This window comes from Fulmarus glacialis, unplaced genomic scaffold, assembly GCF_000690835.1.
Source record: "Fulmarus glacialis isolate BGI_N327 unplaced genomic scaffold, ASM69083v1 scaffold36838, whole genome shotgun sequence".
NCBI lineage: Eukaryota > Metazoa > Chordata > Aves > Procellariiformes > Procellariidae > Fulmarus > Fulmarus glacialis.
In genome coordinates this window covers 61,781-85,222 of record NW_009230801.1, presented here as the reverse complement: position 1 = coordinate 85,222, position 23,442 = coordinate 61,781, and the positions used below count along the sequence as shown (strand labels likewise).

The 23,442-nt window shown below is 41.7% G+C and overlaps 1 protein-coding gene across 1 annotated transcript in view; it reads right to left on the bottom strand.

The window, feature by feature from the left end:
- The window catches only part of LOC104081558 (AT-rich interactive domain-containing protein 1B-like), a gene marked incomplete at its 3' end in the record, with an annotated part of 78,758 nt that overhangs the window by 12,614 nt on the left and 42,702 nt on the right, over positions 1-23,442 (bottom strand). Inside the window, exons 4-5 of the mRNA XM_009584355.1 lie at positions 19,971-20,150; positions 13,269-13,596 (exon numbers count right to left, since the gene is read on the bottom strand). Of these exons, the coding sequence (XP_009582650.1) occupies positions 13,269-13,596; positions 19,971-20,150 (508 nt within the window). The remainder of the gene's footprint in view (positions 1-13,268; positions 13,597-19,970; positions 20,151-23,442) is intronic.

The following is a 23,442-nucleotide window of genomic DNA, read 5'->3' as shown; positions in this document are numbered from 1 at the left end:
TCGGGTCCAAAATACAACTGCTCAAATTCAAAACATTCCCTTCTAAGAAGGTCCTGTTCTGCTCTTTTGTCTTCCTTCATTTGCAATCTACCCGAAACTTAATCTGCACTTAATCTCTTTTCTCTGCAAAAACAAGTAGCATCAGATCTAATTGTGTCTTCTGAGCTAATGCAGAAGTCCATGTATTTAAAGAGAGGAGATGACATGTGAGATCTGGTCATCGTTAAAAAGCAGAACAAAGAAATTTTAAGAAAGAGGAGCACTGACAACACAAAGGAGCACACGAGTGATCACAGCTGCTGAGCCGTGTCTCTTATACTGAGATGTCTTCCTTTATTTGGACCTGAAATCACCATTAGGTTAGTGCGTTGTCTCTGACTGCTACACAGAAGTCACTCTGCAGCCCTTGCGTTTAATACTTGCTGGTATGTGATGTAGTACCTCCTCAGTGTTGCCATCTGATGAAGGTTTTTACTGTTGTCTTCCTCAGATTTGAACAGACAACTAATTACAAAATTGAGTTCGGAGGTAGGTGTGGTTTAGCTATGGACAATGATAAAAGTGGATTATGCTTCTCAGCAGGACAAGAAATGAAGACACAACTTTTCATATGGAAACATGTCAAAGCTCAGGTTTTTGCTGTGTGCAGAGGGATCAAGTTCTACAACCTTCTGTGGATTTTCTGGCATGCATCTGACACTCTATGCTCTCCTCTCAATCTAAACCTGCAACATTGGAGCAAAGCCCTTCATGCAGTCAGAAAAAATGATCCAGCTTCCGTAATGAGCCTTGTGACAGCCTGAGCACACGGGTGAGTCGAGAATGGAAGTGTGTAGAGAACAGAAGAAGGGTTCAGAGGTGGGGAGTCTAGAAGGGCTGGAGGTGAGGAGAGTTTGGGGCAGAAAAGATGGAAACAGAGAGGAGAGTAGATGGAAATGAAGAATGAACAGCAAGGGTTGGGAGCATCCTCACTAGGTGCCAAAGGTTTTTAGGGCCAGAAGGATGATGGGTGCTCCTGAGAAGGGAGATGAAACAGAGATACAGGAGGAGGAGCAGGGAGGAACATACAGAGAGCCGCTACTCCCAGGGAAGGTCCCTCCAGCACGAACGTGGAGCCTCTCAGCCAGGTCCGCCTGAAGGAAGGGAGGGATTTACGGGGGAGCCTCAAAAGCAGGGTGCTACCAGAGATGTGCCTTCCTGCAGCTCCTCTGCTTGTGCACGCTGCTGTGAGGCAGGGCTAGGCTCCGAGGCAGCCACCCTGGCCAGGAGCTGGGCGAGCCCCAGTCCAGCAGCATGGCACAGTGGGGCAATGCCGAAGGAGCAGTGCTGCAAGGACAGGAGTCGGGATGGGGCACACAGCCCAGGTAGGGAAGAGCTGCCACTGAGTCACACCTTATGCATCCTGGTGGCCACAAGCTTGCACCAATTATTATTTTTTATGCAACTCTGCACTGTGCTTCCTGATGCTTCCCATAGCACTCATGTAACATAGGGATTTCTCCCAGTTATTCTGCCCTAGGCACTGGACCTGAAAAATCATCCTGTTACCGTGACCTGGCCACCTGAACAATTGGCTGGTGAAAATAAAATGGCCCACAAGCTCATGGAAGTTTGCCATTTCTGCTCCAGATCTTTAACCTACATCAGCTTTGCAGTGAATGCACTGTAGCACCTCAGGGGAGTAATTTGTGTAAACATTTTAAAAGGAACATTTTTTTTAATGCTGACACACTGCTAAGGTGGCTACTTGATTACAAACTGTGAAAATGACTGCGTTAGGCTGCACTCACAAATCACAGTGTACTGACCAAATTGCCCTGTGCTTATCTGTGCCAGGTCTGCAGCATGACAATATTTCCTTTCTCTTTTAAATGTCAAAGTATGATTTGGGGGGGTTGTTATTTAAACACACTGACCTGCACAATAACCAGAAGTACTTTATTTAAATCTGTCTTGAGCTGGGACTAGCCTTAAGCGCTTATAATCTGTCATACTTTGACACCAAATGGGTTATTATAATGAGAGTAATTCAGGAGTGAGACTTGTGAACGCTTTCTCCCTGGGGAATTTACACATAAACATGTGCATGCAGATACATACGCTCTTTTGTTATGGATTTTCCTTCTTGCTACATTATGGGCTTCCTTGGAGAAGTGAAACCGTTTCTGTGGTCAGGAGATATGGGAGAACTGGAGGAGGGAGAAGAGAGCAAGGGAAAATAAACCCCAACATTGCTTACTTTGCTCTGAGTGGAAGTTCATCAGTGCGTCAGCGCTGTTAGCAAAGGCCAAGACACACAAACTCTGAATACTGGCTTGAGCAGCCGTAAAAAGGCATTAAAGGCAATTCTCATGTAAATAAAACAAACAAATTTAACATCACTCTATGTGAAAGCTAAGTATCTTCCCCTCTTGTCAGCTGCTATTATAAGTGTGGTAACCTCGATTTACATTTTCAGCAGGGACCCTTGCCACTTGCAGCAACAAAGTTTTAAAAAAGCAACCATGAAAGCTGGTGATGTGACAGGTGTTAGGTCTGCCATGAGGTTTTTGATAAAATCCATTTTTCAGGTTAGTAGGAAAAAGAAAATTTTATACTTGTGTGTGTGTGCATGTGTGAAAAACGGAGGCCAAAGCTCTGAAACACACTGACAAAACACTAGGAAACATAATAAAAAAGCATCCAGATTCGTACCAGGGTGCATGCATTTGTGTGTGTGTTTGCGCCTCTGCTGACACTTGGTACACAGAACCATCACCAAACTATTCTTCCCAACAACCAGGCCTAAAAGGCAACGCTAAAATGGGGAAAAATTTTCTAGCATCATAATTATGTGATAGTGCACATCACCTTGTAATCCACTGCAATCTGAACAAGTACACTGCCTGCTTTCTTCATCTGGCCGATCTAAAGATTATTCTGTAAGATACTTTTTGGAAGAATAACAGAAATAGCCTTTCTAAATACATTCTTTTTCTTCTGATTACGCAAATACTTGTGCCTTTAGCATCATCGTTAGTTGGATTTCACTAAGAAACAATCAAGGAGGGAGAAGAAACTTAAAAATTAGTTGTTCCTACCAGACTGATTCAATGCTCAGCCTCTCAGAAAAGCAGCAACAAAAACTTATTGTTTGCTTATATGCTGTTGTCATCACATTAACCATTTTCCCAGTGAAAACATCTGCCCAATGGACTACTACTTGGTAGTAATTTAAAGCCCAGTAAAATGCAGGAGTGTCACACCGCATCAAACACTGAAAGGGCAAGAAAAGAGGCACGTGTTAATTCATGAATATTGATGCTAGTAACAACACAGCTACACAACATTTGTACTGCTGAATGCATGCTGAGGTCAGAATAAATCTCCCTATCCTATTTTACAGGTAACAAAAACTGAGGAAGACATCCAAGATTAATAATGGTCTAAAATATGACCAGAAGAATAATGAAGAAGTTGAATACAGTGAGGAAAACATAGCACAAGCCTTTAGAAAAATAAATCCTTAACTTCATTTGATCCTAATGATATAAGGGTGTATGACTGAAAAACATGAAGGATATTTAGTGAAATACTGTAGGGTTTTTTGTTTGGTTTTGTTTGTTTGTTTGTTTTTAGGTTGCAGCTGTTTATTTTTGTTTTTATAAAGCTCCTTTTGTGTTAGTTAAAGTTTTTTTGCTCTGAATTTCATGGTGACTGCAGCATTTGGTCACCAGTCTTCAAACCCACAGGGATTCCCTGAAATGTCTTTATTGTGCAGCATTCTTAGAAGTGCAGGAAGACCTCTGCATTTGAATTTATTTGTGTAAGAACAAACCAAGCACTTTGTATTCAGTGCAACCTGTATTAGATAAATACAATATAATACTGTGTGACAGAGAGATGGGACTACTGAAAAGCGGACCAAGTCAAATGGCTTGTAGTCCCGTCAAAGCTCCGCTCTTAGTGACCCCTGCCTACCTTACTGACAATGTGGATTTAAATAGCAGCTCTAATGGCAGATGCTTGCATGCTGTCCCCATCAGACATAATATCTGAGTACTAAAAGGAGATATATTTCTTAGCTCATGTGGAGTGTGTGATGGGTAAAAGAGGGCTGCTGTAATCTGTCTGGCAAGCAGGGGCATGCATGAACTGAGTTTATAGCAAAAAAAGAAATTTGCCCTGTATGGCATAATGCAGTCAAGCTGAACCAGAATGCCAAGAAGGGTGATTTAGCCTGGTGTGACTTGATATCCAAATGGGAATGACTCATATGACTATCTCACTATGCACCTTCTATTTTTGCGCATGTTTATAAATAGCTTTATTAAAAAGTCGGAAGGCCCTATGAACTCTCTCCCAGAAGGATTACTTGAAAGTGGGTAAGAGTCTGTTCCCAGCACATGAACAGCCAGGAGGTCACCAAAGCGTGGTGCTAAAAAGCTAAGGACACACTGCGTTTCACTGATTCAGTTTCCTCCGGTGCGGCACTGCCTCCGGAGAGGCTTGACCCCTGAGCTCCCTCCTCTTCCACCTGGGGATGTGGACCTCCTGTCACCCTCTCAGGTGTTCTTATGATGTTCAGTCACATCCTCGCACCATTTTTGAGCACCACTGCAGCTCCACGGAGCTCGCTGTGCTGGCAACCAACTGAAAACCTAATAAAATCCTGATCGTTTCATGCCAGCTCTTCAGTGTATCTTTTCATAGTAAAATGTCATCTGGCTGACAGCACACTGAACGCAACTGTGCATGTGCAGCAGCATGGTGAGGAAGTTCTCCAAAGGGATTTCCCAACAGACACATTTTCACTTTCCTATCTTTGCCCAATAGCCTGGAGCTGTTATATGTTTATCAATATTATTACTACCACCATTACCATCAGTCTCGGCACTTTGGCACTCGAGACAATTTCACAAGAGCAATGTGGTGCGTATGTCAACGTGGTTTCAGCTGGCTCTTTTCTTCATCTTTGGCTCAGAAGATGCCTGAAACTTACTGTGACAACTGCAACAGGTATTTAACATGTTAGTGAAACTGCTGGCCATCATTAAAAAAGTCTTATTGCTGTTATGTTACCATTTAATATGATTCTTACAAGGTTACTTATATGTCCAATTAGAACCGATGCTCCCATCTGAACTCCATCAATAAAGGGCTCTTCCTGTTCATACTTCCCCAGGTAGCATTGCTAAAAAAAAAATGTTTAATTTTCTCTCAACTATTACCATTGTAAAACAACCTAAAACCTTAAAACTGCTTTGAAACCTGAAATCCTCCTACCATTTTTTATGTCTCTCCCTTTCTGTCACAAAAATCTTAGGCTGTTCAATCACAGTCTTGTACTTGCACAACGTATGTGCCAAATCACACAGAGCAGTCACGGAATTAGCTTTCTTCATGAGTCCCATTAAACAGATGGCTATTCTCCTGTTTTTTGGCGTTTTTTTCCTGACTAGTGCTGTGATTTAAACTAGTAGACCTTCTGGCTAATAGGCAAAAAGACAAACAGTGTGAAAATCCAGTTTCCTCATCTGAAACATTTCTTGCTACCCAAGAAAGAGTACTCAATCTAAAGTCCTCCCTTATTCTTTACTTTTATACAATAACAATTAATGAAGTACTGCTTTCTTAATGCCCTCAAGATTACCTTTTGAAGTACAGAATTTCTACGTAACATACAACTCTGAGGCAGAATGTTAATAAACTACACAGAGTCCAACACTGCAATTTCGTTTCAAAATAATTAGTACTTCTATAGAGGGCCTAAATAACCAAATCAAGCCAAAATTAATCCTGACACAATAATAATCAAATTAGAAGTGTCTCTAAGACGACTGAAAATTCTCATTCATGACTCTGAAAATCACCCTTCCTTCCCAACATACTCCTGCTTTCACAATTTAAGAATGGTTACTCTCCGAAGGAGGGAAGGAGTAGGACTCTTGAGGTCCGTGGTTAATCTCTAATGGCATGAACAGCATACAGCAGTCTACTTGATTGATGAGTAACCAAAAAAGAAAAAAACGTCTCCCCAAATCACTGGTTGCCTGCACGAGCTCTGCAGCATAGTGACATCCAGGGCTCCAAAATGATGGATTTACCTTTTAGTAAAACAAAATTCCAGATAAAAATGTATTTCTCTCAGTCTCCCACAAGAAATGGCTTTGGTTAGCTCAGCATGTAAAGTTTCTTCCAATCCTTACACTTCTTTATCAGCAATTTAGAGCTGATCTACACAATGCATCTCTATTTAAAAAAAATAATCACAGAAGTGTGATTTCCAGCTCTCCCTTTACTATAATAAATACATGAAAGCTAAGTTGTACTTCACCCCTCCTAATACATTATAGAAAAAAGCCATATATGGTTCTGCTTTGAAAAGCAAAACATGAGGAAAGGAAGTGCCCTTTCAAAAAAAGAAAGAATAAAAAAATCAGCTTGATATAAATGATTATTTCTCATGAAGAGAGAAGCAGCACGCGTCCTTTTGAGGAAAAATATGTCAATACTGGTTAATAGCTCCCTTAGAAATTATACTTACAGTAAGCATTAATATTTGGACTTTAACCACTCAAATCACACAGGATCTTGGCATAGAGAGAAAATATTCCACCCGTTACTGAAACGCTGCCAGCCTCAGGTGAGGCAAGCACAGCAGCTATTTGGAGTTCACAGAAACACTATACAGTCATTTAGGCCAAGAAGCAATACCACTTCATCCAGTTGAAACGACACATGGACTTTTTATTTTGGAAGCCAAATGTAGTTTCATGGACTGAAATGTACTGCCTGGATATTCAAACAGCACTAACAGAAAGCAAAATGGGGCTCATTTCAGGGTGATTCATCAGGATCCCTAAAGGAAATCCAAAATCTGGGAGTGTTCGGAGGAGCGGGGTAGAGGGGAAATGACCAGACACCTTGAGACTGGAGAATTATGAATGGCCTGAATTTGAACAGGAGTAACTCCTTCCCTGTGACTGAATGTTAAATAAAAGAGCCTGCAGAAAGAGCCTTTCTGCTAGGGGCTTATTTCAAAGGCAACAGATAACATACCCCGGCACTGGTCCAATTATGGCTACCAGTCCTATCTTAGCCTAGTTTACTTTGGGGATTTCACAGTTGGCAGCCTTTCATCTAGAAGTAGCCTGGTTTGAATAAGCAAAGAAACTTGAATGAGTACTTAACCTTCCTGCACTCCACTGCACTTCCCAGCAGAGAAGAACAGCACCTCCAAGCTTAAGGCGAAAAGGGAAAACAATGGAAAATATATACTCTCTCCAGGGATTAAAGACAGTAAGTCTTACTGTAGCACTTCAAGTCTTCCTGCTACATAACCGCAGCTTTTAAAATCACAATTAGAATTTTAAACCCAACTTTTAAGATCAAAAGGGCTAGATGGGAAAATACTGCATAGAAATTGACAGGCTCTAGGATGTAAAACACCTAAGAGAGTTCTGGTTTTTATTTATATTATTATTCTTTTTAAAAAATTTATTCCCCATTTCCGCCTCGTTCTTCTTCCTTTTGACATTTTAATGCACCATGTCCATTACTATATTTCCTCACCAGTACCTTCTAGTCCATCAGCAGTGCTGCATTACCCTGCTGTTGGAGAAAATAATACGGAAAAAGTGCTTTGCTGGCACCAGCGACATGGAATATGAATTATACATACATAGCAGGAGAGAAATGCTGATGGAAGGTTAGCCTGCTTGTATGGGCGCAAGCGTGCATGTGCATGTATATACACACACAGACTAAAAAGAAGACATAGAATGCACATTTTAAACTCATTTACACTAATGGTAACTGCTTCTCTGTACAACAGAAATTCTCTAATACCAGTGCAGCTTTTATAGATCAGAGTTAGGACTGAACGAAAACTTACCAAAATTCTTCTGACCTCACCACGATGAGGCTGTAGTATCTAACCAGCTGCTAAGCAGTTTAGAATCAGAACCACTTTCTAGAGTGCCTACAAGTATGTTAAAGCAATGCAACGCCACATGTTACTACAAAGTCTGAACACCATTTCTCAGGTGGCATGGGGAGCAGCAGATGATAATGTAAATATCCACCTCAATTTAGCAACCCAATGACCAGGATTTAAAACGGTCAGAGGTTGCAAATAGCTAAGCTGGATCCCAATTCCTCAGTTTAATAAACTACTATGTCTAAATTGTCTCCTCTAAAATCAATGACACTGAATTCTAAATTCATGCAATTATAAAAAAATTGCTTTAATTTATAAAATTGCAACATGCAATCCCGAGAATCATATTAAGGTACAGTACACTGAGGTCAAAGACGCTGCCTTCAAAGATAGGATTGCTCCTCACGTAGGCACATCAAAACTCATTTTATAGTAATTAGTTCAGGTATTGGTAACTGTAGTTGCACCAGCAAGAGGCTCATTTTAGCATCCAGCTGGGTGTGTATTTTACAGCCAGCTAGTACTGCATTACGTCTTCCTAAGGCTGCACTGCTAACAGTATGTAAGCCAGCTATTTCGCAACTACATTTTTACCTTTCCATATACTACAGTCACACTTTCAACTGCTAAGACGACATGCTCAGAATGATACTCACTGCTAGCACAAGAGATGCTGAAAATGATGATGACAAGCATCTAGCTCCAAAAACACCTGTTGACTTCAGGTGTCAACCTAATAATCAATTTTCAAAAGCGTGTACTGGGCACTTACTTTAGCAAACAAAAGCTCACAGACAGCGAACACATAGTCCTGAGAAGTTTCAAGGTGGGCATCTACAAACTGAGGAACTCAAAATTGGCTGGTACTAGAAGATACTGGCTAAATTTGCTGCCTTTCACATCAACATCAAGCGAAAATGCTATCTCATTTGCTTAAAATTGTTTGTTTTTACTGACGGCTTACTGTGTTGCAGGTCTGTACACACATAAATACTTATCTATCACTATAAATACACATATTGTTATAAGAACTACAGTGTGATAAAAGACTTTATTTTTTGGAGTCACCTGGTCCTCAGAGGCCTCCGCTGGGTTCTAACCTCCAGCAGCAGCAAATCCTTGGGGTCTCAGCCAACACCAACTTAAGTTATGAAAAGTCTTTCCTTGGAGTTCAGTGGATATATTAGGTCTTCAACATACAGCCAATGTATGGGTGTGCTGAGGCCAAGACAGATATAAAAAGGAAAACAGTGGTTTGTAGTTCCTTCACACTGTCTTCCTGAAAATAAGGGGAATTACTATACAGGGTATTAGAGAGTTATTTAGCATTGCCTGCTGTAAACTGTTACCCAGACCAAGCTTAAACATCCTGGGTAGCGTGAAACCACAGATACTGCCGGTTCAATGACGAGGTCTTAAAAACACCTTTCTTCTTCTTTGCCTGACATGCTAGATATCATTTGGGAAACACTGGCCTGCATGCACAAGACAGACTAGCACATCGTAAGATTTTAGGTTACAGGGAAGGTATTATGTAGCTGTAGAAATTAATCTAAGCTTAACATATAACAGGCCTCAAGGTGAAGTCAAAGGCTAATTCAAATGGTGTAAACCTAGTATCTTCCACAGCCACCACTTTTATTTATAGGATTTTATCTTTTCTAATTAAAAGGGTGGTGGTCTGCACTGAGGATGATACCTAGGTATAACTGGCTGACACTCAGATCTTGATCATCCAGCCCTGGTTAACGAACATTGATTTTCTGCCCCAGTGGAAGTGATTTTATTCTGATGCATGCCATTTAAATTCATTTTACACAGCTGCTTAGCGTGGCTTGGCAAGGCAGAGGCAAACCAGCTTTCTGTGTCTAAATGAGACTCCTGAGCTGGTAAAGGGTAGATCCTGGATTAACAGCTGAAGACAAATTTCTCTTCCCTATTGATACTTGGCTACTGATTCAACAAGTTGACCTTGAAGGCGATCACAACCAACTCAAACAGAAATACTGCTGTGTAACCATGACTCTGACACAATCATTTAATTTTCTTAATTCTACATAGAGGGGTGTGTTTTATAGTAATAAAAACCCAACAGTTTTTGAACCCCACAGCTGAATCTTATAAACTCAAGATATTCAAAGAAAAAGGCTGGACACTATTCATGCACTTTGGCATAACAGTCAATGTCTTTCCAGTTAGACAAAATAGTATGGTGCAAGTGCTCTCCCATTTCACTAATTTCTGCTTTTTGAACAGGAGACTTGTGTTCTAATTTTTTGTTTTACTTTGTCCTTTTTCATATACACATATATCAATGATGTTATTAAGGGAAAAACAAACAAACAAAGGCAGCTACAGAAAACTGGTAATTAAAACTTGTTAATAACTATGAAGGCAGCAGTAATTTGGGTATTTTAGATTTTCTACGGAGGTAACAACTGAAATAACATGATGGCAGGGGAGTCCATGAAACTTGAATCTCAGGTGAAGCTAGACTTGGTTGTGAGGGAGCAACAGGCTGAGAGCCAGTGTACTTTCTCCCAGTGCTGTAATTTACAACATGGTTACAGAAATCACAGTGTGAAGGACTCTGGTGAGAAAACAGTAGCTGTATTTCAGGAGAATGTTTTGCACTGGATACTTAGTGCTCCTAAAAATTGTGCTAGTGACTAACTGAAATTTTTCAAACACATGTACGCTCAGTTACAGTGTAATAAAACTTTCTTGAAAATCCCATTAAGAAACCCTGTCATCACTCCTGCAGAACACCACCTCTCAGAAAGGGATCATACTTTGGGGGTTGCAGCTCACTGCCCAGGCAGCAATGACAATACCACCAAGTCAAGAAAATGGGGTTGCACAGCACCGCTGTGAGACAAGAACACCAACAATGAGGGGAGAAAGACGATGCCTGGGTCAGGGGGAGGAGGGATCTCATTCCTTCTCAGTGATGAGGTTCTTCATTTCCCGGTCAGGCACAAGGAGACGGAGTCATGCCAAAAACCATGTAGGTGTGTCAGCGAGTGACATAGAGATTTTCATCGTACTGTCACAGTGGTGTGAGTAAAAAGAAAACAAAAAACTAAAATCCCCTCTACAATGCAAGTATTTGTGTCTCTTTCACATGACTTTTATGTTCCTTCAGCAGCCAGATGGCATGTTTTTAAACATTAAAAAAAATTTACCAAGGTCCCACAGCAAGTCCAGTTTACATTGCTACCTACCCATACTGGTCAGGCTGGTGCACCAAGGGAGCCTGAGCATTGCCATAGTTAGGGTGCTGTGAAGAAAACATGGGGCATCCGCCAGCCCCAGACTAGCTGGGATAAGCAGGCAACCTAATGTACAGTGGCCTAAAGCAGAACAGAAGAACAGCCTCTTGGATTTGCTCTGTATCACAAATACAAATCACTGCTAAGTACATTCCTTCCATATGCACGTATGGAGGACTTGCAGGAATAGCCAAAAGCCATTACGCTTTCTTCCTTACAGTTGACTTGAGATCAGAGAGGAAAACAGTGTGCTTGCAACCCCCTGGCATCAGAGGGGTGTGACAGCTTTTGCTCAATTTGCAGTTTATAAATAGCCCTTTTGCCAGTATTTGCAATAGAGATTCGATGACTGCTCAGCCCTTCCACAGGTCCTGGATCACTGGAATGGGCAGTGTGTGACAAAAAGGTTCTGAAATGGTGCAGTTTTGCCCAGGCAAAGCTAGAAACTAAAACTGACTTGGGAGGAAGGTGTGAGATAGGAGTGGTAATCATTTAACCTAGTTTTTGATAAACACCACACACTATGCCCAAAGTGTAAGTTGAATCACAACCAAATACTTCCACTTAACACAAAGTCTTTTCTTGCTGTAAAGACCAACAAACGTAAGCTTTTCCATTCATTACATGATTATAAAGAAAGTGTTCCTGCGGCTGCAGTGATGGCCCATTTATTCCTTCGTGCCTGACCTATCAGCTTATAGCCTAAACGAGACAGACAGAAGCAAACTTTTGTAAATCCTACTAGACAGGTCTGTTAGAACAACCAACACAAGCAAGAGACTGCTGGTTCACAGATATCTGCTGGGGTATGGTCTATTTTAAGCGAGTGTGGTTCTATTTTACTGAACAAGAACATGAAGTACACTAAATTTACTGTTATTGTTTTAAAAGTTTGCTATTGCTTATCACTAGAAGCCACCTGCCTTCCAAACTCACAAAACAAGAAAGCAACAGATACACAGGGACACCTTAGCTTCCTATTTCTAGTTTTACATTGCATCTTGGAATTAGAGCAACTCTAGTGTCCACGAACACTGACCTTGAATGATAAATACCTGTATGCGTGTAGGCATATGCATAAATAAATGCAAGATGCTTAACACAAACACACACATAAACACGCTCACCAGAACAGTGCAACCAGCTTTGTGTAGCTCTCAAATGTAATGGAACTTCTTGCAACAGAAAAAGATAATAAATACATCAGGAGCTATTTCAGTCCAGGAAAATGTGGAAGTTACTTCATCCGAAAAATTTCCCAGAAAGTATGATTTCATTTCAAGTATTCAGGCATCTTAAGAATAACCACGGACAAAAAAGTGCCTTTGCCAAAATCCATGTACAAATGGCAACATGCAGTTATGCTGCCCAAAGGGGAGACAAGAAGACAGATGATGGCTCCAACCTCTACAAACCTGTTTGCAGGTTCTCTCCTATGGATGCAGAAGTGGCAGTTATCAACTCCAGATAACTACAGATTGCTTTTATGCCTCCTTCTGCCTTTCCCCTCCAGCTGCTCCCCTCAGCCTGCCCTCCTCTCCCCCTCTGCATGCCTGCCTAGGAACAAGAACATCCCGTAGAAGAGAACTGTCATCAGCACTGCTGCTCACAACATGGGCAGTAAATGCAAGAGTTGATGGGCAGTTTCATAAGCTTCCTTACTCTCCGGCAGGGGCAAGCTGCCAAGGACATGTTGGCCCTCTCTCTACTGGAGATAAAAAATATATATATCCAGCTAATCAATTTTAAGTTGCAGAGGGCTTGTTTTCGACTGCTAATATCACTGCAACCCTGTGGGTTTTCCTAAAGCTTACAGTGCCAAGAACCAAACTGGAAGTGGCCGTCATCTCCATTGTCACAGCTGCTTTTCGAGAGGATAATTCAAACACACGGTAGCATGCTTTCCCCTTACGTTTAAGGAAAAGTACTCTTCCCACATGCCATCTCTCCCAGAGATAAGGGCATAGATAGAACATGTATAAATGCATATGCATACACCTATACAGTGCCGTTACTTCAGAAATGACAAGAAGAACATTCCTACTCATTTAAGCTCCTTTCACCTGGATGCATACCTGCTCTGAGCGGAGTTTGCAGCAGCCTGCATCACTGCAGCAGCCGCCTCCTGTGCCTTACGGTTCACAGTTGGCATGGGTGGGCCCATCCCGGGGCCTCCCTGCTGAGACATGCCAGGAGAATTGGGGGTCATACTGCTCATGTTTCCAGGAAATGGTCTGCTCTGCATCCCAGCTGATGGCATCCGTCCCAGGGGCATGGTACCGCAAGGCTGGCTTGGCCCTTGTCCATGCATCTGACTGTTGGCATTTATCCCCATGCCGGGTCCTGGGCCACTGTAACTTGTGTTGGGCACGCCGCTGTACGTCGGTGGTCTGGAGTAGTTTCCTGAACAAAATGATAAAAAGCACAGAGAAAAACATTAAACTTTCGAGCAAATATTTCTATTTAGGAAGTTAGCAGCTGCAGAACTTACACACGTGAACTAAAGTGAACCACGCTGGCCTCAATGTCAGAACAACTTTTTCACCATGAGGACAAACAAGCAGTGAAACAAGCTGCCCAAGGAGGTTGTGCACACTCCCTCCTTGGAGGTTTTCAAGACCCAGTTGGACAAAGCCAAAGTAACCTGCTCTGATCTTATATCTGACGCTGATTTGAATACAAGGTCAGCAAGAACAACTCCTGAGCACCCTTCCAATTTGAACGATCCTATGAACCTGATTTTCACGTACCCTCAAACATCTTCTGCCTAATATATGTCATGGGATAATAGCAAATACAGAAAAGCACAGCCTCCAGAGGGTTAACAACATAGCACACAGTACAAAACTGCCTCATGCAGTAGAGAGATATGTGGCATGTAAGAAACCCATTACATAAGCTCAAGGGAGAAGCTTATTTTTGTAATTTCATGTTCTCATTCTTCGTCTTTCTGCAATTTCAGCAACAGGCTATTCTCACTGGCTTCTTGCTCCTAACCGTTCTGCCCATTTGTGTCAGAGATGCTTTGGCACAGACCGGTGAGGATGGCTGCCGGGCCCCGAGAAACATTCCCACTCCCTCCTGGCCTACCCTGCTTTCCTGCTAAGTTCAAAGTTTGCCTATGCCAGCAGAAGGGGTGATAGCTTACAGTGCACCTCCTCTAGGAAAACTAGTATTACAAGAGTAATCAGCAACAGTACAAAGATGCTAATATAAACAGGTGCCTTATGAAGGACGGCATGAGAACCCTGGCTGACCCCAATCTACTTTGTCACTGGAGCAAACTGCTCCGCTCGCAGCAGCTTAACTCATTTGAGTGCCGATTTTCCTATCATGTTGAAAACCCAAGACGAAGTGAGTGTACAGCATTCAGTGTTACAGAAACAAACCCAAGCAGCATGAGAAAGATAAAAAAAAAGGTAAAGATATGATAGAAAATTATTTTAGGAAACGGATCACATTACACTACTTCAGTCATCAGTTTTGACTTGTCTTTATTTCCATCTCATCCAGATTAGTGGAAACACGACCCGTTCCCTCCCTCTGGGATGCCGCAGAGCAGAGTTTCCTGACTACTCTCAGATATTCCCACGCTTGTTCAAAGGCAGCAGCCCTTGGACTCTTCCTCTGAACGTGGAGATCAGCCACGTCTCTCCTCAGGCCTCAGCTACCAGGCAGAGGAGTCAGTGGCATGCAACTCCTGTTTATATTTAAAATAAATATATTCATCCATCATTTGAATGCACACATAATTAATTCATACGCTGCTGTGCTTTGGCTAATCCTCCCCTCCTCCCCACCCAGTAACTGACTCACTCTGCTACAAGTTCTTCTCAGCAAGAACGCATGAGACCTACGCTTCCCAAGGAAATGGAGCAACAATTCTCTTCTGTTTTAGAAACCAAGTTTCTGCCTGGGGGTCTTCACAGAAGAATCCCCAATATGTGGTTCAACAGAGATGAAAGGCTCCAGATTCAGCTTTATGCTGATTTCAGACTGCCCTGTCACTTCTCCTCCTCTAGGCTCGGCCACTGGCAGCTGACTGTTTTCTGTTCAGTGAGCCATCGCCCCCAACCAGAGTTTTGGTTGCTGAGACCTGCTAAAGTCACACTTCTGATCCAACATACGTGACCACAAACTGAAGGGTTCACTAGTTTCATACTGCTTTGCTTAGTGTTAAAGGTGTAACACGCAACTTGGATGTTGCTCTGGTTTTCCAGTTGCTTTGTGCAAGAAAAATGTAATGCAGCAAGATGGTGTATATGTGTGCTCAAAGATTACATACAGCCAGTTAACACGTTATGTACATGCCATTAGTAACACTGCTTCCCGAAGTGAAGCACATTCCCTCCCTAGACTAGCAGACCTGACATCCATAATCACTGGGAGCTACTGTCAGTCCAATTTACACAAAGCCGATTTGTTTTGTCAGTTAGGGTCTACAAAGTATGTTTTTGCTTGGAAGAGCAAACACCAATGCTAAATACTATTGCTGTTTCAATGCTATTTTGAATTGGGATAAAAAAATCTCTTCTTTTGTGTTTTGGCTTCTCCAGCGTAAGCACAACACAGGAAAAACAGTGGAATCTTCTCCATAAAAATATGTGGCTCAGTTAAAATAGCTCCTAATCATTCATCTCCAGGGATACACGTCCAAGAGCACAGGGAAGTGGTATCTTTTCAGTAAGGAAAACAAGTTTCAATGTTTTTTCCATGTTTTTTTTTCCCTAAGCATTTCCTCAATACCTCAAGTACTAGCTATTCTTACACCTTTCCCAGACCACAAAAAAAAGGCAAAATAAAAGCCAAACAAAATACAAGAGGAATTGCCAGGAATGAGGAGTGCAATCTTATTTCCATGTTTCTCTAATAGATTAGTAATTTGTTGGCAGTGGCTTTGACAGAAAACAGATGGATGCAGCATTAAACACAATGAATGCAGCAGATGCTAGGCCAGCCCACATCAGCTGGATGTGTCAGGCAGCCAAGTCCAAGAGCCCACACTTTTCAAGTGGGTACAAGCCTGGCAACAGCGGCTGTACAATACTACTGAACAACTCCTCCCCTCCATATCCGAGGGATTCTTGATTCCAACTCCCCCTCGGCAGAATAGAATTGTACTCAGAGAGATGACATCTCAAATGCAGGAGAAAAACCAAAGTACTAACTGGAATCAGGAAGAAAAAAAAAAAAGTAATGAAGATAAAATATAAAAAAGCCTACTAACAACCTGCCAAAGACAGATGTTCATACTTACTGCTGAAACTCTGGTCCACTTTGTCCAGGTTTGCTGAACAAAGTGCTCTGATATCTTGCCATTTCTAGGCAAGCTGAAAAGAGGGAAATTTGAGAACTACCTGTTAGTTTTGCTCTCCGCTTTAGAGACATAAGTCAGATTCACAGTATTAAAAATAGTACCTTAAAATAATTTCAGAATTTTTTACATGTGCACTTAACCATCAAGTTTTTCTTGTAGAGATGATTTAAATGTATTGTTCTGAATTCCTCTGAAACTATTTTACCTAGGGGACTTTGGTAGATATAGTTGATATTTAAGTCTTAACTCCACAGGCTGTTGCATATGTGGGTCTGGATTCGGATGTCCAGACTCTCAAGATACTTAGAGCATCTCATCCTTAAGATGCTATCACTTTAATTAAATTCTAGGATTAAAATCAGTGGGAGCTAGATAGCAAAGTGCTTTTGCGAAATGAGTCCAACATTAAAGGTTACAAAGCACAAATACTCAATTCATATCACTTTACCATGAACAAAAGGGGGTTTAACTTACTGTGAAGTTCTGGGGTGGTTCAAACATACTCAGTAGTGGTTTCTCTCTTTGTTATACCCAAACAGCGCAGTTTTACTGCTGAATTGATAGGAAAAGTTAGGGAGTCGGGATGCATTTCTGACACGTTTTATTGATTCACAGGAAGTTTTTCTCTGCCCCAGTCTTAAAAGACCCAACTGACTACAGCATCTGACTGCTCTCCAGAGTGCATTTAAGGGACATTTTGCTGTGGCAGCAGTTTGATGCTCAGGTCATAGACCAGAGCTCCATTAGCCCCTGAGCTAGATGTTGTCCAAAAACAAACCAAAGAGACTGTTTCTTTTAGTAACAACTTCCATTCTCGCTCTGCTTTTTCTTATTCTTGGGGACAGGAAAATGCCGGGATTTAATACAAGATTAAAACGAATGTTCTGTACTGCATGCTCCTGTGTTGTATCACAGACACACAGAAGTGTGGAGCCAAAGCCATTTTTTATTTTTGTAGGAAATGGTTTCACAGGATTGGACTAGGTCCCCAGTACAGAACTGCTTCCTGGGAAAATATATTCTACTCTTATTATAGATTTAAGTGTCATGTAAACACATGATAACCAAATAAATCAACCATATGCATGAAATGGATCATTCTGCTCTCATAAACTGGGGGCTAATTTCTCCAACCCAAACTTACTGGTGTAGTCTTTACTATGGTGAGCAATTCCACTGCAGGGAAAGGACACTAGCCTCGAGCAACGGTTTTCAGGACAGCACATAGTGAAATCTAGCATTCAAACTAAAAGCTTAATGTCACAGAATGCTTTGACGCGTATATAAAAATACAAGTAGTCCTGTCAAACTTAGCCTATGCTTAGCAATATTCTGGAGGAAGGCCTATGTGAACAAAACATGGAAAGCAAATAAAATCCTTGCGAATTATTTTAGTTTAATAATTTAAGAACTTGGTTGCAACCCAGGTAATTTTTAATATATTTGTTATTTTGGCAATAAAAGGCAAATGGGGTAACATTATTATATATTCATCATTGCTGGCATATAATTGTGCTTTGTAAGAGGGTATGTTAAGAGTTGCAATTATAGATTACTTTCATTAAAAATGAAAAACTTAAATCCAGGTAAATACATGACTTTGAAATATCACCATGTTCATCCCCAGATTTTATTAATGGTCACATTAGCCCGATGAAAACGTAGTATTCTTCTGCTCTAATTGTTACCTTAGAGCTGAAAGCCTGCAGGGCCCTAATTTTATGATGACCAGTGCACAAGATCACCAGTACTCTCCAAGAGCTGGCAGAAGAACACGCTTTTCATCCATCACACTATTCACCAGACCCTTCTGAAACGGCCTGTTAATGACAATGATGCTCATTTTCTTCCTGCCCCTCAAGTTCACTTTTTAATAGCCGTTTCTTCCTGACCGCGACCCATAAAATCATTACATAGGCACTTTCATCTACAGAGGGAGGAAAAGAACTGCTGAACTCAAGCAAAAAAGAAAGTAGTATTCGGCATGTTACTTAAATGCATTGATTTAGTACAAAAACCTTTCCATTCAATCAGTGTGGATGGCTAATGTTTTACTGCACTTGACACCCACTATTCCCATGGTTCGGAATCTCAGCAACAGCAGTACAGCTGGAAGTCAGGATAGCACATCATAAATCCACTGGATTTTTACCAGTTAAGCTAGTTGCTCACTGTGCAGATAAAAATAAGCACTTGGACAGCATTTTATGGCCACAAAATGCTTTCCAAATAAAAGGAAAGCACCAGTCAACTGGAGTTAGGTAATTAATCTTCACACATGGCTACAAGGCATTACTAGCCCCATCTTACAGTTAAGGAAAGCGAAGCAGAGAAATGAATCTACTTGCCTAAGTTGAAAGATGATGTAAAAAGCAGAGCCAAAATTAGAAACTGGGAAATCTTGGCTTGTAGCCTTGTGCTCAGAACACTACAACAAACGCTACCCAGAGATGAAACAGAAAGGACCATTGCGCAGGGCAGCAAGGCTCCCTGCAAACAAACATCAGAACTAGTTCTCAGAAACTCTGGAGATTAAAATAACCATCCTTGCTTGCATGGGGAAGCCATTGAGCCCTTACAGCGTCTCCCATCGCTGGCTCCAGTCCCTTTTGAGGATTTTAAGTAAGAAAGCAATAGTAGGAAGTAGGAAATAGAAAAGCTTCTTTATGTTTCTCTAAAGAAAATACTGCCCCTTATATATTCTGCAGCTTGACTTCAACTTCATTAAACCCCTAAACAGATGCATACTTTATAAAGGTTACCCATTAAAGGCAAAACAATAGACAAGTTCAAAGTTGTCCAGGGGCAGAAACTGTGTATTCTATTTTTGTTTTAGTCCTCCAACAATTCTGTCAAACAAGCAAAATAAAAAGAACTGTCTCTCTCTGTCTGAAGGATTAGTTAAGATTCACAAACCGTATGCGTTAGAGCTCAATATTATATTCCCACAGTAGCCACTGTATTATTATGCTCGTTAATAAGAAGACTTTAACCCTCACAGTCACCACGCAATTTCAGATTGGCCTTGGGATTTCATCTAAGAAAAGAAGTCCTATTTTGGGATCGGTGTTGTGACCCTTACTCCATGCTTGGTCAAACATGGCCTCGTTGCAGAGATAACATGCTTGGACTCCCAAACAATGGCCCTGGCAATGCAACATATTCATCATTTCCTTGCCCAGTTTCAGGTCACTATTTTTATACAAAGAAAGGTGCTAATAACAGAAGCAGCTTCTTCCACAAGGTGCAGCTCTACCTCTGGATGACAGTTTTGTTTGTTTAGGGTTTTTTTTTTACGGAGGGTGTTGTGTGTGGTTTTTGGTGTTTTTTGGGTTTTGGTGGGTTTTTTTTTGTTTGTTTGTTTTTAAGAAATCACATACCCACCTAGATACATGGTACATATATATTTTCTAAATATATATATAAAAATTATCATATGTATTACCAGCAAGCATTTTACCTTGTGGTCCGTACTGGCTCATCTGAGGCCCATAAGTACCACTTGAATTACTCTGCTGAAAGCTACCAATTCCAGGATGCACTTGGCCTCCAGGTGAGGGGTGTGGTGACATGGAAGGTCCAGTTTGCTGAGGTCCATACTGTGACATTTGGGGGTTCCTCTGTATGCCTGTCATAAAACCTAAAGGGAAAAAAGCGCCAAAGCAAAAATTAATATTCAGGTAACTGTTCTTCATTTAAGAAATCTTCGACATTAAAAAAAAAAACCAACCCTCTTTAGTTATTTTCAGACTAAAGATACCCAGAAAACTGCTATTGTTCATATGAACAGAAACAAATGCATCTCCAGGTCTGCAAAGCTGTCTCAACAACCAAAACCTGTATAAAAGGCTCAAAAACTTTCACTTGTAAAAGAAAGACAGGGCAGCCCTGCTTAGTTACAAATGGCTGCTGATTTTAAAATTAAAACAATCTTTAGGAAAAAAAATTAAAGGCAATTATCTGCATTACCTAATAAGTAGTAGGGAATTTGCCTGATGACTTACAGTGGGAGTATCATAACTTCCAAAATTATATGTTGCTACCAAAATGCGTAACTTCAGCATATAGAAATCCACTGTAAATACTCCTATTGCCCACAAACTCTCCAGAGCTAAAATTTCCCGTTATGTGAAGGCTAGTCATACCAGCCAGAAAAAAAAGTCGTTTTGGTATGTATTTGTGCTCTAGGTCCTTCTTTTGGTCTGTCCCCAGCACACCTGTATTGCATTCTCTCCTTTTTCCCTTTTGTAAATGTATTAATGAATCCCAATTCAATTTAAGGTTCAAAAGCTGCAGCAAGAGACCTAGTGAAATGCTATAAAATCTAGAAGCTTCATATAAAGGAACAGAACTAAGCCTATTAAATGGGAGAAGAAGAGGGTTTTGTGGTGGGGTTTCTTTAAGTTTTCATGAGCTGGGAAAAATCCTGCAATCCTGCTCATGAAATGTCTATGCAGGGATGCTGGTTTTCTAACATTTTACCCTGAAAGGTTTTAGTGCTGCTTTCAATGTTGAAGAGGATGTGCTGAGGAGACGGCAAGGTTTTTTTCTTATTTCTGGAGGAAATCCGCTTTCTCTTCTGTTCTGCCTGCATATTAAATTTCATCTTCGCATTTCTCTGAGAGGCAAAATGCGAGTGTACTGAAGGACGACGTTTGCTCTGCTGCCACGGGCAGCCCGCGAGGCCGCTGGCGGCTCACCCGTGCCCGGTGAGGCGGGAGGCACGGTGCGCTGCTGCCCAGCGGGCAAACGTGCACGAGCAAGTCTGCATTTTGGCCCATCCTGCAACTAGTTCAGGCACCCACGCTTTGCGGCTGCAGAGAGCTGAAGCACTGTTTATGCAAGGTGCCTGTTTCCACTCCCCTCCATTAATTTTAGTGGCATGCATGCGGGGAGGTGTGAAGTTGAAAGCCAAAAGACACCTCACCTGGCAGCTAATTACACCTTTCCTTACATGAGGGAGGGAATAGAGGAAAGGTAAGAGCAAAACCCCCTGACAGTGAGTGGACAAATGGAAGCTGCTGAAGGGAAGATTGGAAAAAGAAAAAGAGAGAAAAGGGGAGAGAAAGGCAAAGACAAGTTGTGAAGACAGACAGAAACGGGTGACAGGAGGAGGGAGAGGTGGCAGAAGGATGACTCTCCTAAAGGTCCGGAGTGTCCTCCCACTGGTTAGCATCAAACGTCACACAGACCGAACACTCAATGCCTGATTAATGAAGAGAGGTAATTTTTTCTGAGCCATATATAGACACATGATTAAACTCATAACTGAAAACATTGAGGTGCTATGGCTCCCACAACCAGACGGCTCAGGGGTCTCTCTGTGGGGACGACAGCCCCAACAAGCACGTCTTGAACTCATCCTAGCGCTGCTTCTACTGACACAGTAGGTGACACTGGGTGAACGACCTTCCCGCCTTTCTGCAGGTCAGTCTCCCCGTTTGTACACTGCTGACAAAGTGCTGTACGAAAGGGGACAGTATCCGCAATGTAGAAATGAAAGGTGGTGTGTACTTTAACATAGATCAGGCTTTGAGTCCAAACACATGTAAACAGTTTTTGAGCCCTCCACAAACTTTTGCTATATAGCATACTTATCCATTCACTAAAACCCTGTCAGAGAGACAACAAGCTAATGCTGCAGGTCGCAAGGGGAAAAACCAGGAGCCGAGATGATCTTGCATCCCCTTGAGCCCAGTTCTTTCGTGCTATGAACAGCTCAACCCATAATGTGCTAAAATTCTAACAACCGCAAGGTTTGGAAGAATATGCACAGAATTTTCCTGATCTTTGTGCAAGCCCCAAGACAAGGGATTTGATCACACTTGAACTGCAAAGTCAGAGCCTGGCACCTGCTCTGGAGGAAGCTGGACCACATGCACTGGCATGTGGCACAGCAAATAACCAAGGGCAAAATGGTGGCTTGGAAACTGGTCTGTACTGGTTGGAAAACTCCATACTTCTGCAAAGGAAAGCTCATATGACCTTCTCCACTTAGCTTTATTTCGAAACAGACCCCTCGATTTTTAAAATAGTTCCACTCTGCACACAAATCTTATTACAAAGTCTATGTCTTCTGCTGACAGTGCTGTAACTAATTTAGAAACCTAATACAATCGTATGTCTGTATGAAATAAAGGCTTGCATTCCCGACACACATACACCATATATATCACACTCGTGGGATCCATTTAAATGAAAAATTTTGTACTGGTCACACTAAGTTTTTTATTATAAAGATAGTAAAGTTACTCCTATATCTAGTACAGAAGTGAGGGGTTTCTGTTCACTGTGGGCCTTTTAATCTATACGAGGTAACTTTCCAAACATTGTGCTAGCGATAAAGGTTTTTCAGCCTGGTTATTATTGCAGGCAGTACTTTTTTTAACACCAAAAGGATGGATGACACATTGAAAAGCTATCGTTTGTACGGGTTGTAGTGATTTCCAGTAGCGATGCAGAGGGACTGCTGGTTGTTGAATCTAATGGAGAACATGGACTAATGTCTAATGGAGAACATGGAGAATATCAGTTTTAGCCAGCTCTGCTGTTGTCAGAAGGGCTCCTGAAGGAACTAGAGTAATAAGTGAAATAAATGTTTCCACTCAAATGACCTCTTCTTCAGGAAACTTCTCATAATCCGCTTCTGACGCTGTGAAATGGACTGTGTGGCTATGTGTACAGTCATAAATAAAACATGCCACGACCATTCCCTGGCCTGGAGAGCGATGTGGCACGCTCGTGTCCGCCCAGCTAAACCTTCCCACTCAATCCTGGTAGTCTTATCTGTATGACTCCTGTGCACAGTCCCCTGTGCTGCCTTATCATGCCCTGGGCTGTGGCTCGGGGAGTGCTCACAGCCATCAGCCAAAACCATGCCATGGGGCACGCCAGTAATTCAACAGCAGAGATAACTGTGTGATACTACTCAA